This window comes from Nomascus leucogenys, chromosome 20 (assembly GCF_006542625.1).
Source record: "Nomascus leucogenys isolate Asia chromosome 20, Asia_NLE_v1, whole genome shotgun sequence".
Taxonomy (NCBI): Eukaryota; Metazoa; Chordata; class Mammalia; order Primates; family Hylobatidae; genus Nomascus; species Nomascus leucogenys.
In genome coordinates this window covers 74,982,558-74,995,525 of record NC_044400.1, presented here as the reverse complement: position 1 = coordinate 74,995,525, position 12,968 = coordinate 74,982,558, and the positions used below count along the sequence as shown (strand labels likewise).

The window sequence follows — 12,968 nt, the reverse complement described above, 5'->3', positions numbered from 1 at the left end:
TCCATCTGTGCTGTTACTGATGCTGCCATAATAATGTGTTACTCATCTTAAGAAAGGTAAAGGCCACCCTGGCTGTGTAGGTCTTCAGAAATCTCCTCCTTTCCGAAAATGGAGGGAGGGCGTGTTAAACTCTCTCTGTTTGGCTTACCATGGTCTTTCCCATTAAATACCTCTAAGCTCTGGCCCTCCTGTCCTTCTCACTGACACCAAAGTTGTTTTTCTAAAAAACAGTGAGCATATTAAATAAGTAAATAAATAAGGGGGCACGTGTTCTCAGGACCTCCTGAGGTTGTGTCACGGTTAAAGAAAAATAAATTTTAATTAAAAAAATGTGAGTTGCAAACCTCCATCCCCATGAATCTGCCATGGCTCCCTAGTGCCCAAGCCTAAAATCCTACTCCTCAGCCTAAGATCTTAGGCCCTCTTCTTTTGACTCCATCCTGCTTTTCCACCTCTTCTTTCATCCCAGCTCCCCATTCCCCAAGGTACTGGCACATCACACTCTACTAACTTCCTAATATGCCACCACGTGGGCACAGCCAGACCTTTGTGTGTGTGCTTCAGCTCCCCACCTCCCTTTGACACCTGTGGAAATTCTACACATCCCTCATGGCTCAGCTCAAATACCACCTCCAGGGTGTCTTCCCTGATCCCCAGAGTTGGACACATCATAAACTCTCAACAATGCTTGCTGAATGAGTAAGTGAGTAATGGGATTGCTCCTTCCTCATGTTCCCACAGTCAGTGCTTGAACCCATATCATTCTATCCCAGGTGCAAGTTTCACATATCTCTGCTCCACAAGCCATGAGTGCAAAGGTTCTCCCCCCTCTCACCTGGATGTTTTGATGAACTTTCAAGATGAAGCAAGAGTCCAACTTCCTAGCCCTCTTTCAAAGACAAATATGGACAAGTCAGATCCCCATCCTGGGATAACGTCACAATGACAAAATCAAAGATAACTGACTGTTGGCAGTGCTTACTGAAGCCATCTAGGCCCCCTGGTTTTCAAACTGTTTTTGGCAACAGAACTGAACAATGTCAAATAATTAACAGACTTTTTAAACATAGAACTGACCTGCGCGAATAGTGCTTAGATCCCTGAGGCACCTCTGCAAAATTCCAGGGCTCCTGGGAACCTTTGAAACTCACTGACCCAGGCTTCCCCTATGTTTTGTACCCAAGGATGCTGGACTCCCAAGCAAGGAAAAGCCTGGAAGGCACCCAGGGCTGTCCTCGGCCTGCTTCCTGTCTGCCCCCAAAACTGCCTGTGCTCCACGAACCTGGAGCTCCCCGCATTTCCCCAGATGTGTCGTACATCCCTGTCCCCAAAACAGCCTGTGCTCCAAGAACCTGGAGCTCCTTGCATTTCCCCAAATGTGTCCTACATCCCGGCCCCCATCCATCACTCCACCTTCCAGACTTGGTCAGGCATCACTTCCTGCAGGAAAGCTTCCCTCAAGCCTCCATCCTGCCCTTGCCTGTGTATGGTGGTAGGTCAAAGCCAAAGCCAGCACCCACAGGATAGCATCTAAACCTTACAGCCTAGGTAGGCGGTACCCAACCTTTAACTGCAAACCAGAGGCAAAATGTGAAGAGGGCCTGGGAGAATTGCACCTGGATCTGATTTCAGAGTAAAACACAAGCCAAAATGGGTCTTATCCAGCAGATACCTGAGTGGCCTCTGGTTGTAATTTAAAGTCAACAACAACAGGCCTGGCACAGTGGCTCAAGCCTATAATCCCAGCACTTTAGGAGGCCAAGGTGGGCGCATCGCTTGAGGCCGGGAGTTCCAGACCAGCCTGGCCAACATGGCGAAACACCATCTCTACAAATACAAAAATTAGCCGGGTGTGGTGGCGCTCGCCTGTAGCCCAAGTTACTCGGGAGGCTGAGGTAGGAGAATCACTTGAACCTGGGAGGCGGAGGTTGCAGTGAGCCGAGATCGCACCACTGCACTCCAGCCTGGTGACAGGGTGAGACTCCATCTCAAAGATAGATAGATGATAGATAGATAGATAGACAGATAGATAGATAATCAACAACAAAACAAAACAACAACAACAAAAAAACAAATCAAGAAAATGTCCGAGTTTCCATGCGTAAGGCCCCTCCTGCTCCTTTCCCGGCATTAAGGGCCAGAGGATCGCCCCCCATCCCACCCCGGGACTTCCAAAGACCCCCTCATGTAGTCTCCCAACGTTCTCCCAGGACACCCACCCTCCAGCCGCAAGAACTGCCATTCCCCCGCCCCCTGTCCCCGTGTCATCATTGTCTGTTTCTGTGCCTCTCCTCTCCCCCGAGCGGGGGCTGGTCTCTGTCCCCGCGGTGTCCCGCGCTGCGAGAGGAGGGGGCGCTGGAGCCCACGGCCCTTGCGCACCAGGTTTCCGCGGGACCGCGACGCCCTCTGCCGGGCCTTGGCGCGCACTCACCGGGGTGGGGGCGTTCACCACCGACAGGTTGTAGCCGTAGAGGAAGGAGGAGCCGAAGGCGCCCGCGAGGGAGGCCACGAGGAGCGAGCAGGACCAGCCCTGGAGGGAGAGGAAACCACGTCAGAGCCGGCAGCGGGCGCGCAGCCAGGGCCGAGGGAAGACCTGGAACGTTCCCTCAGCTGGGGGAGGCCTTCCGGGGGAGAAGTCTTTGTCCTTGGCTGGGCTAGAGACAGAGAGAAGAGACGCAAGTTGCGGACCTGCAGATAGGGTTCCGGTCCAGGTCCGCGTGCGCAGGTCCGGCGCCCTCAGGTTTAGCGGCCACGCCCTTGCGTTCCGCCCGGGTTGCGTGAGGATCCCTGAAACGCAGACCTGAAACACAGTTTTCACCAGATGCTCTGAGCAGCTCCACACAATCCTTTTAGCGAAGTTGGCGAGTGTCCGACCCGGACAGAAAAAAGCAAAGCCAGATTCCAAGCGCTGTCAGCCAGGCGTGATTCTAAGCACTTTCTGCGCATTGTCTCTGAGTCCTTAGATCAGTGCTGTTATATCCTGTATTACAGGTGAGGAAAGAGGGGCACGGAGCATGGCTGGTGCTGTCTGGGATGGGGACTGAAGTCCAGGTGGCCTGGTTGCAGTGCCCCTCTAGTCACCACTGCACTGTCCCCTGCTGACTCGTCACCTGAGTGCGTTGTCCAAGGGCCTGAAACTGCCGACAGCCACACAGATGTGCACACACGCTTACATGCACATATTGTTCCAGGCTGACGCGTCAAACTACAGGGGCTGGTCCAAGCCTCGGGACAAGGACTTGCAGACATAGAGATGCAAGGTTTGGCACAGAGAGCAGGGCGCCTGCCTTGGTGGTGTCCTGCCCTGCAGCCCCATCTAAGGACAGCCACCACCAGGACAGGGCCGTAGGGCAGAAACACCTGGATCCCTGGCAAAGGCTGACAAGCTGGCATAAGCCAGGGCAGGAGGGACGGCTGTACTCAGCTGGTCAGGAAATATGGGCCAGGTGGACAGGGACCAGGTGCTCTGGACGGCACTTTCTTTGCCATCATTTGACATATTTGTGAGTGTGTGTGTGTGTGTGTGTGTATGTGTGTTGTAGGCGCCAGGCCCTGACAAAGCTGTGAGGATGCAACAGTGAAGAAGACAGATGGATCCATGGTTCAGGGACCCAAATCAGTCTGGAAGGGAATGCGGGTCTCTTGATGGCCACTTCCCTGCTCTGCCCATCTTGTTTGTCTCCTCTAGTGCCACCAGCCACGAGATAGAGCCTGGGGCTTTGAGTCAAGTGATATCAGCTTTACCTCCAGGGCTGGCCCCCTCAGCTATAGGAGCCTGAGCAAGTGACTTGACTTTTCTGGGGCTCAGCTTGCCCACCTGTGAAATGGGATCTTAATAGCAGCACTAGCTGCATATGTTGTTGAGGAGCCTGCTGCAGAGGAGGTGCTCCGTAGAGGCTGCTGATCACATGCAGGGGCAAGAGGGAGCATTTATAAGCCTTGGGGATGGGTGCTGCCAAGTAAAATGTAGGACCAGAATATTTTTCTGCAGTGAGAGGAGCTTGAGCTGAATGGGGATCCCCGATGGAACAGAATCACATTTCAGATGAAACGCCTGTTCTCTATCACTTTCTCTTTATACCTATCCTCTGAGTCTCGGCACAGATACCACTTCTTCTGAGCCCCTGGGCTGTGCTGGGCATCGTTTCTGTGCTCTGTGCCTTCTTTGCTCCCAGCCCTGATGACCTTAGAGGACACAAACTCCTCCCTTGTCTGCACCTTATCAGATTGAGAGCACCTGGTGTGAACTGCCCCTGCCAGAGGCTGGTGAAGGGCAGGTGGGGGCTGTCTTCTCCTGCCTCAGCTGTGCTCCCAGGAGCCCCCTGCCTGTGTGGCCCGCCTGTGCCCTCCACCCGCTCCCCACTCACTGCAGGGGCAGAGGGTGCCCACTTACCGACGGGCCTGTGTGACACTGCTGCCCGTGCCATGCCCTGGGGAGGGTAAGAAGAGGGACACCACCATGCAAGTGGGCAGGGAAGCCTGCCACCGTAGCCTCGTTCCAGTGTACACACCCAGTCTACCAGAGACGCTGTTGGCCCAGTCAGCTGGGGCTTGGAGAGAGCATGCCAGTCACACAGATGGAGAAGTGCAACTCAAACTGGGGCCTCCCCGCCTCAAAGCCCCAGATCCCCCAGCTACATGCTGCCAGGCTGGGGCTGAGCACTGTTGCATGGCCACCACCCAGGCCTGTCTTCCCCACAGCCCTCCAGCCATGCAGAAAAGCTGTCCGTGTTTACCTTTCTTCTCCTCCCACCTGGCACCCCGCTCCTCAGGTGTTCACACTCCAGCAGTGCCCTCCCTGGCCCTGGAGGCCTGGCGTGGCTGGTGTCATCTGTGAGGGGAACTAGGCCCAGTTCCTTGGAATTCCTATTTTGTTTCCTTGCCATGGGTCTCAGTGACCCAGCTGATGGCTCGGTCCAGGAACCCCAGACTCTGCCAAGGCATCTCTGTGAATGAGGAGGCAGAGTCCACTGGAAGGAGGGCGGGAGTCCCAGACAGGAAGTGTGGCAATTTGATCATGCCTGAACAGGCAACGGGGCAGCATTTCTTTCCCTGCTCCTAAGTTATTACCGCAACGCAACAGTCCAAAGGGGAAATCTGTCCTCTCCAGGATTACCACCCGGGGGGTGGATTTCTTTTTTTCTAAGCAACTTTTTTATTTTTCTCTCTTAACAAAGCCTGGAGCAGGGTGACTGCCATTAACTTAGGATACCTCCCTAATGCTTGGAACAGAATGGACAGGTGGCTGACTTTGACTCAGAAGCCTGGATACAACTCTGCCCCTGACTCCTCCACTTTTTTTTTTTTTTTTTTTTGACCAAGTCTCGCTCTGTTGCCCGGGCTGGAGTGCATTGATGCACTCTCTGCTCACTGCAACCTCCACCACCTGGGTTCAAGCAATTCTCTTGCCTCAGCCTCCCAAGTAGCTGGGACTACAGGCGTGCGCCACCACTCCTGGCTGATTTTTGTATTTTTAGTAGGGACTGTGTTTCGCCATGTTGGCCAGGCTGGTCTTGAACTCCTTACCTCAGGTGATCTGCCTGCTTCAGCCTCCCAAAGTGCCGAAATTAGAGGCGTGAGCCACCATGTCCGGCCGACTCCTCTACTTTTTAACTGTGTGTCCTCAGGCAAGTCACTTTATTCTCTGAGCTGCCACTTCTACCACCGCGAAATGGAATATTGACCCCACTCTGACTGTCCTGCAGACTTATTCTGAAGCTCAAATAGAAAACAGCCAGCCCCGAGTGGCGTGCTAGAAATGAGCGTGGACCATCCTGCAGCCTAGAACAAAGGCGAAGGCTGTGGGTTTGGAAGAAAAAGAATTTGCCTCTTAGTCATTACCCTGTCCTGCTCATTCAGCACTGGCTGAGGGGACATGTCCTGTGTGCCAGCCCCAGGCTGGCTCACGGACAGTACTGAGAAGGCAAGGGCCTCATGCACACCCGGAGGTTGTGGGAATCAATTCATCACATGGCCGTGTTGCCTCAGATGCCAGAAAAGCACCTTCAATTTTGGCTAGAACAGTTTGCTGTCAGAAGCAGAGAGCAGTGCAGAGGCTGGGCCAGAGCCAGGGACAGGCTTGGTGAATGCAGAATGTCGAGGAGGCAACGTAGGGCTCAGTCCACAAAAGAGAGACCAAAACGTTAGCAAAGTACTTTTAGTAAAAAGCACACACTAAAATAAAAGTTATGGAGTATGGCAGACATGCCAGGAACCTGGAATGTGAAACGCACATGGAAACATCCAGCCCCAACATGCACGGTGGTGGGAATGTGGCTGCTCAAAGCAAGTGGGGAACCAAGACTTCCAAAGAGGAAAACCAGCCTCCGGAGTTAGGCTGGGGATGTACTGAGCACATCAGTCATTCAGTGCAATCGTCCTTCTGCATGTTAATCAGTCAGGCACGCCCCTGGGAGAAGTGGCTATTTCCTGAACTGGATTTCAGCTATGCAGCCTGGTTTCCTCATTGACTGGCGGGCCTAGAGCAACATTCTGATGTGCAAATCCTTAATTATAACATGACCTAAAAAGGCGAAGGATTCCCCAGGACAGCGTGGAGGAGGCACCACACCAATCTCAGCTGGATCTCGGAGACCCCCTGGAAGAGGCGACTTCTGAGCAGACAGAGAAGGATATGGGGTGAGAGGGCAAGGAGCAAAGGCCTGCAGGCACGGATGCCTGCAGTGTGTGGGAGGAAGTGAAATTGTCAGTGAAGCATGGTTGGGGCCTGAAGTACAGGAGATGGGTAGAGGAGGGGCAGGGACAGCTGCATCCCTGTGCATGGAGGGCCCCTCTGCCCCTATGCTGTCCTGATGGGGACTGCATTTTCATCATCTCATTTACCCCTCCTCATCCCATTGCTGCAACTCCCCTCTCTATACCCTCCTTTTTTCCTCATCTGTAACACTGGAGACCTCACCAGATTTTGCTAAAGCTCAAATTGGATCAGGTGACCCCTCATCCCACTAAAAATTGCTTTATAGTTCTCTGTTGGGATTGAAAACTCAAAAGGCACTAGAAATTAGGCAGTGGACATGAATGTGCAACTACAGCTGGACAGAAAGTAAAAGAGCGGGGATGGGTCCCTCCCGGATCCAGATGGCAGCTAACCTAGAAAGAGTTAGTGCTCTTTCTAGGTTAAGTCAAGTGCTCCTGGTAGCCAGAGCACCTGCCTCACCTTCAGCTCATATTACACATGCACAGGGCTTTCCCAAGTGTGTTCACATTCATGATATCGTTTAGTCCTCAGAGGAACTATCAGACCTACATTTCAGGGCAACTGAAGTTCAGGGGGAGCATGGAGGAGCCCGCCTCCAAAGCGAGGGCCGGTTCCCCATTCCACAGGGCCATTGGCCCTGCACTCCAGGCAACTGCTAAGGAAGCGACTCCTATCACAGACGAAGTCATAAGACAAACATCCCCAGATGTTCTGGGCTGGGGCACGTTCTGCCTGCTCTGACACTCACCAGTTCCTTCATTCAGTCATCACTTGCCTGTCTTTATGAAGCTCCTACTCATTCAGGTTCTCCTGACCTTGCTCAGGCCCTCCCTTCTGACTGCCCTGAACTGTGCTCACCCTTCAGCACTTAACTCCCTCGCCACCTCCTCCCAGCAGCCTCCCCAGCCTCTCGCTGCCTCTGTGCTCCACGTGCTGCTGCTCATGTGTGCCTTCCCCTCTGCACGGGAGCTCACCGTGGGCAGGGATGGTGTGCGTCTCAATGGGCTGATTGCGTCCCCTCAGATTCACATGTTGAAGTCCTCACCCCCAGCACCTTACAATGTGACTGTATTTGGAGATAGGGTTTTTGAAGAGGTGATTAAGGTTAAATGAGGTCATATGCATGGGGCTGTATTCCAGTATGCCTGGTGTCCTTATAGGAAGAGGAAATGAGGACACAGACACACACAGAGGGATGACCACGTGAGGACGCAGGGAGAAGGCAGCCACTTCTGCCAAGAAGGGAGGCTTCAGAAGGAACTAACCTGCTGGCACTCTGAGCTTGGACTTCTGGTTTCCAAGACGGTGAGACAATACATTTCTGTTGTTTAAGCTGCCCAGTCTGTGGGACTTTGTCATGGCAGCCCCAGCAAACCCACAGTGTCCTAAACCTCTTTGTATTCCTAGACTTCCTCCAGCCTGGCTCAGGGACGGGACCCAGTAGATAGGCATCACTTCTGGAACTGACCTTAAACTGTCCTTCGGATGATTTCCTAAGGCTAAAATGTTGTCTTGGACAAGGTGGAAATTTTCTAGCAGGGAAGAGTTGGAAAAGAAGGGGGGTTTTCTATTGAGTATCATTTAAACAGAATGTTTGAAATGACTACATCCCTTCCTGCATTACACCAAATATTTAGACAGTAGATCCTTGACTCATCTAATGTAAGCACCAAGAAAAGATATAGCGTCCACTTAGAGGGAACTGCTGTCTATTTGACATTATTCTTGCGTGGGGTCTTGGGTCACCTCAAACAGGTGACTGCACCCTTATCCTCCATTTCACACCTCTATGGGGACAATGATGTTCAGCTTGCCAATTTCACACTTTCTTGACAACTTGGTAAATGGACTTGTGTTGATCTCTGTCCTGCCAAATACAGGTTTATTATAAATACAAATACATTTTCCCTGGAGTCACAGTAGCTTCCACACCCATCACAGGAGACGAGGCACAGATAATCCAAGGTTTAAGAAGGGCTCAAACCTGTACTAGCCACATAGTGGCTTCATCCCTTTCTAAGCCTCAGTTCATCGCCTGTAAAATAGGGCTAGTGATGCCTTCACCATGGTTTGATCCAGAGAGAACCATGTAAAGAGTCTCTCTTTAAATGGGAGCCCTATATAAAGGTCCAGCACAAAGTAGGCACGCTCTGGCTGTTGGTTCTTGAATCAGGTTTAAAAATAGGGTCTGATGAGTCCCAAGAAGAAAGAAAGTCATTCTATTAATAGGTGCTGAGGACTTCCTGGAGGAAGGGGCAGGTGGACTAAGCCTTGTGATGGATTAAGGGGTGGGTTTTAGTGTATCTTTAATGATGATGACATAATCATTGTCAATATCAATGTCCCCTTGCTGAGAAATGACCTTTGTAATGGAGACTTTTGCCCCAGACCCAGAAAGTCACCAGCAGATCAGGACTGTCAATTGCACTCTTCTGAGCCTCACCCCATACACTCTGCAATCCCCATGGCTCCTTCCCATAGAACTTGGTTTTCAGCTGCTGCTCACTCTTTTCTCTGCCCAGCTTCACCTTAACAGCCTCCCACTGACCCAGGGGAAGGGGGAACTACCCCCTGGGTGACCAGAATAGTCATATAAGGGAGACAGAAGAAAAAAAAAGGACTGACCAATTTCTTTTTCGCTGAATCACTTTCTTCGTCTTCTCCTCGGTCCTTTTTACTGAGCTTCATGGTTCACTTTTCAGGTTTTGAACTTTTGTTGTTATTGTTTCTGAGAAAGAGAAAAAGAAAGAAGCCATTAGACAGCTGCTTTCTCAGATGTGCAAGTCAGGGGAGGTGGCCCGGAGCAGCCTTCGAAAGGTTTGCTGTGAGGAGCTCTGGCTGGGATGCCAGGATGGGACACAGCAGCATCCTCGCTTGGGTACCTCCCTGCTCTCCTCTGTCCTCAGTTCTCTGTTTTTGAGTGCAGGGCTTCCCACACTTGCCTTGTTGCTTATTAAATACAGGCTGCTGTCTGGAATATTTTCATTCAGATGGTAATTCTTATGATGAGGCACATTTTGAAAACACTAGGCTAGCTGTCTCTAAGATGTAAAAACAAAATCAGTGCAAATTAAAACAAAGTGCCAATCTCACCTGTCAAATTGGAAACAGTTACCAAAATCATACCCTGAATCACTGGCATGCAGAAGTAGAAAATTCCACAGCTTTTCTGGATTTTGGAAATATGTTTCTAGAACCATAAAAAGATTTCTGCCCTTTGGCCCAACTACTACACTTATAAAAATGCATTCTAAAGCAGGAATAAAAATGTGCACAAAGAGTTAAGGTCAAGATGTTCATTGCAGCATTTTCCATGTCAGAAAAATGGTATTTATAATAGGATAAAAAATATCTAGCAGAAAAGTGTGGATAAATTGCACTCCATCGATATGATGAAATCTTACGGAGTCCTTAAAAATTGTTATAGGCTTGGCACGGTAGCTCACGCCTGTAATGCCAGCACTTTGGGAGGCCGAGGCGGGCAGATCACGAGGTCAGGAGTTCAAGACCAGCCTGGCCAAGATGATGAAACCCTGTCTCTACTAAAGATACAAAAAATTAGCTGGGCATGGTGGCACACGCCTGTAATCCCAGCTACTCAGGAGGCTGAGGCAGGAGAATCACTTGAACCCAGGAGGTGGAGGTTGCAGTGAGCCATGTTGCACAGTTGCACTCCAGCCTGGGTGACAGGGCGAGACTCCGTCTCAAACAAAAAAAAAAATTATGTTATAGGAGAATATTTGATGCGAGGGGGAAATGCTCATAATAAATTCTTACTTGACAAGAAAAAGGAAGATATATAAACAAACATTATTCAACATTAAAAATAGATGCAATTATTAATAGATTCACAAAATATATGTACTTAAACTAGTTCACATGTCTTTTTGCTTAAACCTAAAACATCATATTTATACATTAAATTATTTATTCAACAAATATTAAGTGCCTCATATTCTAGGCTATGGGGATACAATTCTGAGGAAGATACACCTTGCCCTGCCCTCATGGAGCTCACCTTTTAGGAGGAGAGGTAGTTTCAGAAGAGCAAACAGACTATGCATGGATGAGTGGAAACGGAGAGGCCTGGCCCAGCACAGGACAGGAGAGCAGCAGAGACCAGCCACGGAGATGAGCAGAGGACAGGTGCATATTTATGAACATGGAAAATAGACTGTCGGGAAACCGACCAAACCATTAAGAGCAGTTACTGCTTGGATGGGATATTCTAGCCAATTTTTATCTTATTATTTGTTTTCCTATAGTTTTCTAATATTTTGCAGTAAAAAAAATACTTCTATAACTAAACAAGTTTTTTTAATTGCTTTAAATTAAGAAAACAAATTGATGTGAGATTTAAGCCCTTAAAGTCTAAGGTAGCCAAGTAGAGTTAAAATAATGCTTGAATGTCCTGTTTCCTAGGGCAGAAAATACAATTCCAGAAGAATATCCATTTCTTACAGTATGATGGGCTCTGAGCTACTGATTTAGGCTCAGCTGGTCTGACAAGAATGATGGTTGCTGAACCACTGGGGCCAAACTTTACTGTGATATTCGAGGCCCTGCACTGAGGGGCCAGCCCCTCCCCTCATATCTCAGCATGCATGTGAGGGGTGCACCAGCCTCTGGACCTCCACATTCCAGAAGCCATGTGCTTCTCAGGCCTGCCTTCCGTTGCATAGGCTGCACCACTGGCCTGGGATGTCTTTGCTCCTTTCTCTGTCTCACCTTCAAGGCTCACCTCCTCTGTCCATTTGTCCCTTCTGGAAATCTGAATCCCTCCTCCTGTGCATCCCACAGCATATCCATTAGCCCAGCAGGAACCAGAAGGTATGGGCTGACTGTTTTGTCATCTGTGTCCTTGCCACTTGTAATGGTTCATTTTATGTGTTGAGTTGGTTAGGCTGTGGTGCCCAGTTGTCTGATCAAACATCTGGAGAATGGTCCAGATACTGCTGTGAAGGTATTTTTTTCAATATGATTAATGTTTGCAATCAGCTGACGTCAAGTAAAGCAGATGGCTCTCCATAATGTGGGTGAGCCTCACCCAATCAGTTAAAGACCTTAAGAGAAAAAGCTCAGGTCCCCTAAAGAGGAAGGATTTGGCCTCAAGACTGCAACACAGAAATTCTGCTTGTGTTTCCCACCTTCAGACCAAGACTGCAGGCAACATCAGCCTTGCCAGAAGTTCTAGCCTGCTGGCCTGCCTTGTGAATTTTCAGCTTGCCAGCCCCCACAATTGCATGAGCCAATTTCTTAAAATAAATTTAACTAGATAGACAGATAGGATGTGTGTGTGTGTGTGTGTGTGTGTGGTGTGTGTGCATGTGTATTTATTTATTCATCTTATTGGTTCTGTTTCTCTGGAGAACCCTGACTGATACACTCCTATACTCCTCACGCTCAAGGGCCATAAGAGATTCATCTCTGTGTCACAGTCTGACAGAGTTCTGGGCCAGAGGTAGGCAGGGTAAGCAGAATAGATGGGGTGGAAGAGAAGAGAAGATATGAGACAGAATGGAGTCAGGTGGGATGGGAGGGGACAAAGAAAGCCAGAATGACAGTAGTCATGGTCACCACCCTGCCCGCCTTGAGGGACTAACTCTCATTCTAGTTCATGTGAATGACTGTCACTACATAACTCCAGGAACTGCCATCCTCACAGATGACATGGTAAATGTCCCCTTAGAAGTATGCAACATGGTGGCCCTGCAGGTGCCTAAGGATGAAAATTGCCTCCAGATTATTAAACGAGTCAGGATTTGAAAAGATGTGAGTGGAGTAGAAAGAGCAAGACCATTAGAATCAAAGACCTGAGTCCCCATCCTGGCTTTGCCACTGTGATCCAGGGCAAGTGACTTAACCTATAAGTTTATTTCCTTATCAGTCAATTGAAGATAGATATCATTCTCTCATATATGATTGTTAAATGAGGGATACAGTATCTAAAAGGTCCTGGGAGATGCCTGACAAATCCTTGTTACATCATCAATGACAATTATCATTCACTGAGCTAGAGAGGACTCGGAAAGTAACAGATTTGCATGTGGGGGAAAATGAAGAGTTCTAGTTAGGAAATGTTGACCTAGAAATGTTTGTGGGACATCGAATCATACATATTGCTAGGGCAGTTGGAAATAGGAGTGGTGCTCAAGAAGTGGTCTGGGCTGGAGATAAATCAACTGGTATTTAATGCCATGGGGTTAGGTGAGGTCACCCAGGGAAAGAGGGCAGAAAGAGAAACTTTCTA

General features: G+C 49.6%; 1 protein-coding gene across 1 annotated transcript in view; it reads right to left on the bottom strand.

Annotated features, from left to right (window-relative positions):
• Window positions 1-12,968, bottom strand: part of SLC2A9 (solute carrier family 2 member 9) — a 197,763-nt gene that overhangs the window by 172,526 nt on the left and 12,269 nt on the right. The window contains exons 2-4 of the mRNA XM_030801107.1: window positions 4,394-4,430; window positions 2,676-2,800; window positions 2,432-2,530 (exon numbers count right to left, since the gene is read on the bottom strand). Of these exons, the coding sequence (XP_030656967.1) occupies window positions 2,432-2,530; window positions 2,676-2,800; window positions 4,394-4,430 (261 nt within the window). The remainder of the gene's footprint in view (window positions 1-2,431; window positions 2,531-2,675; window positions 2,801-4,393; window positions 4,431-12,968) is intronic.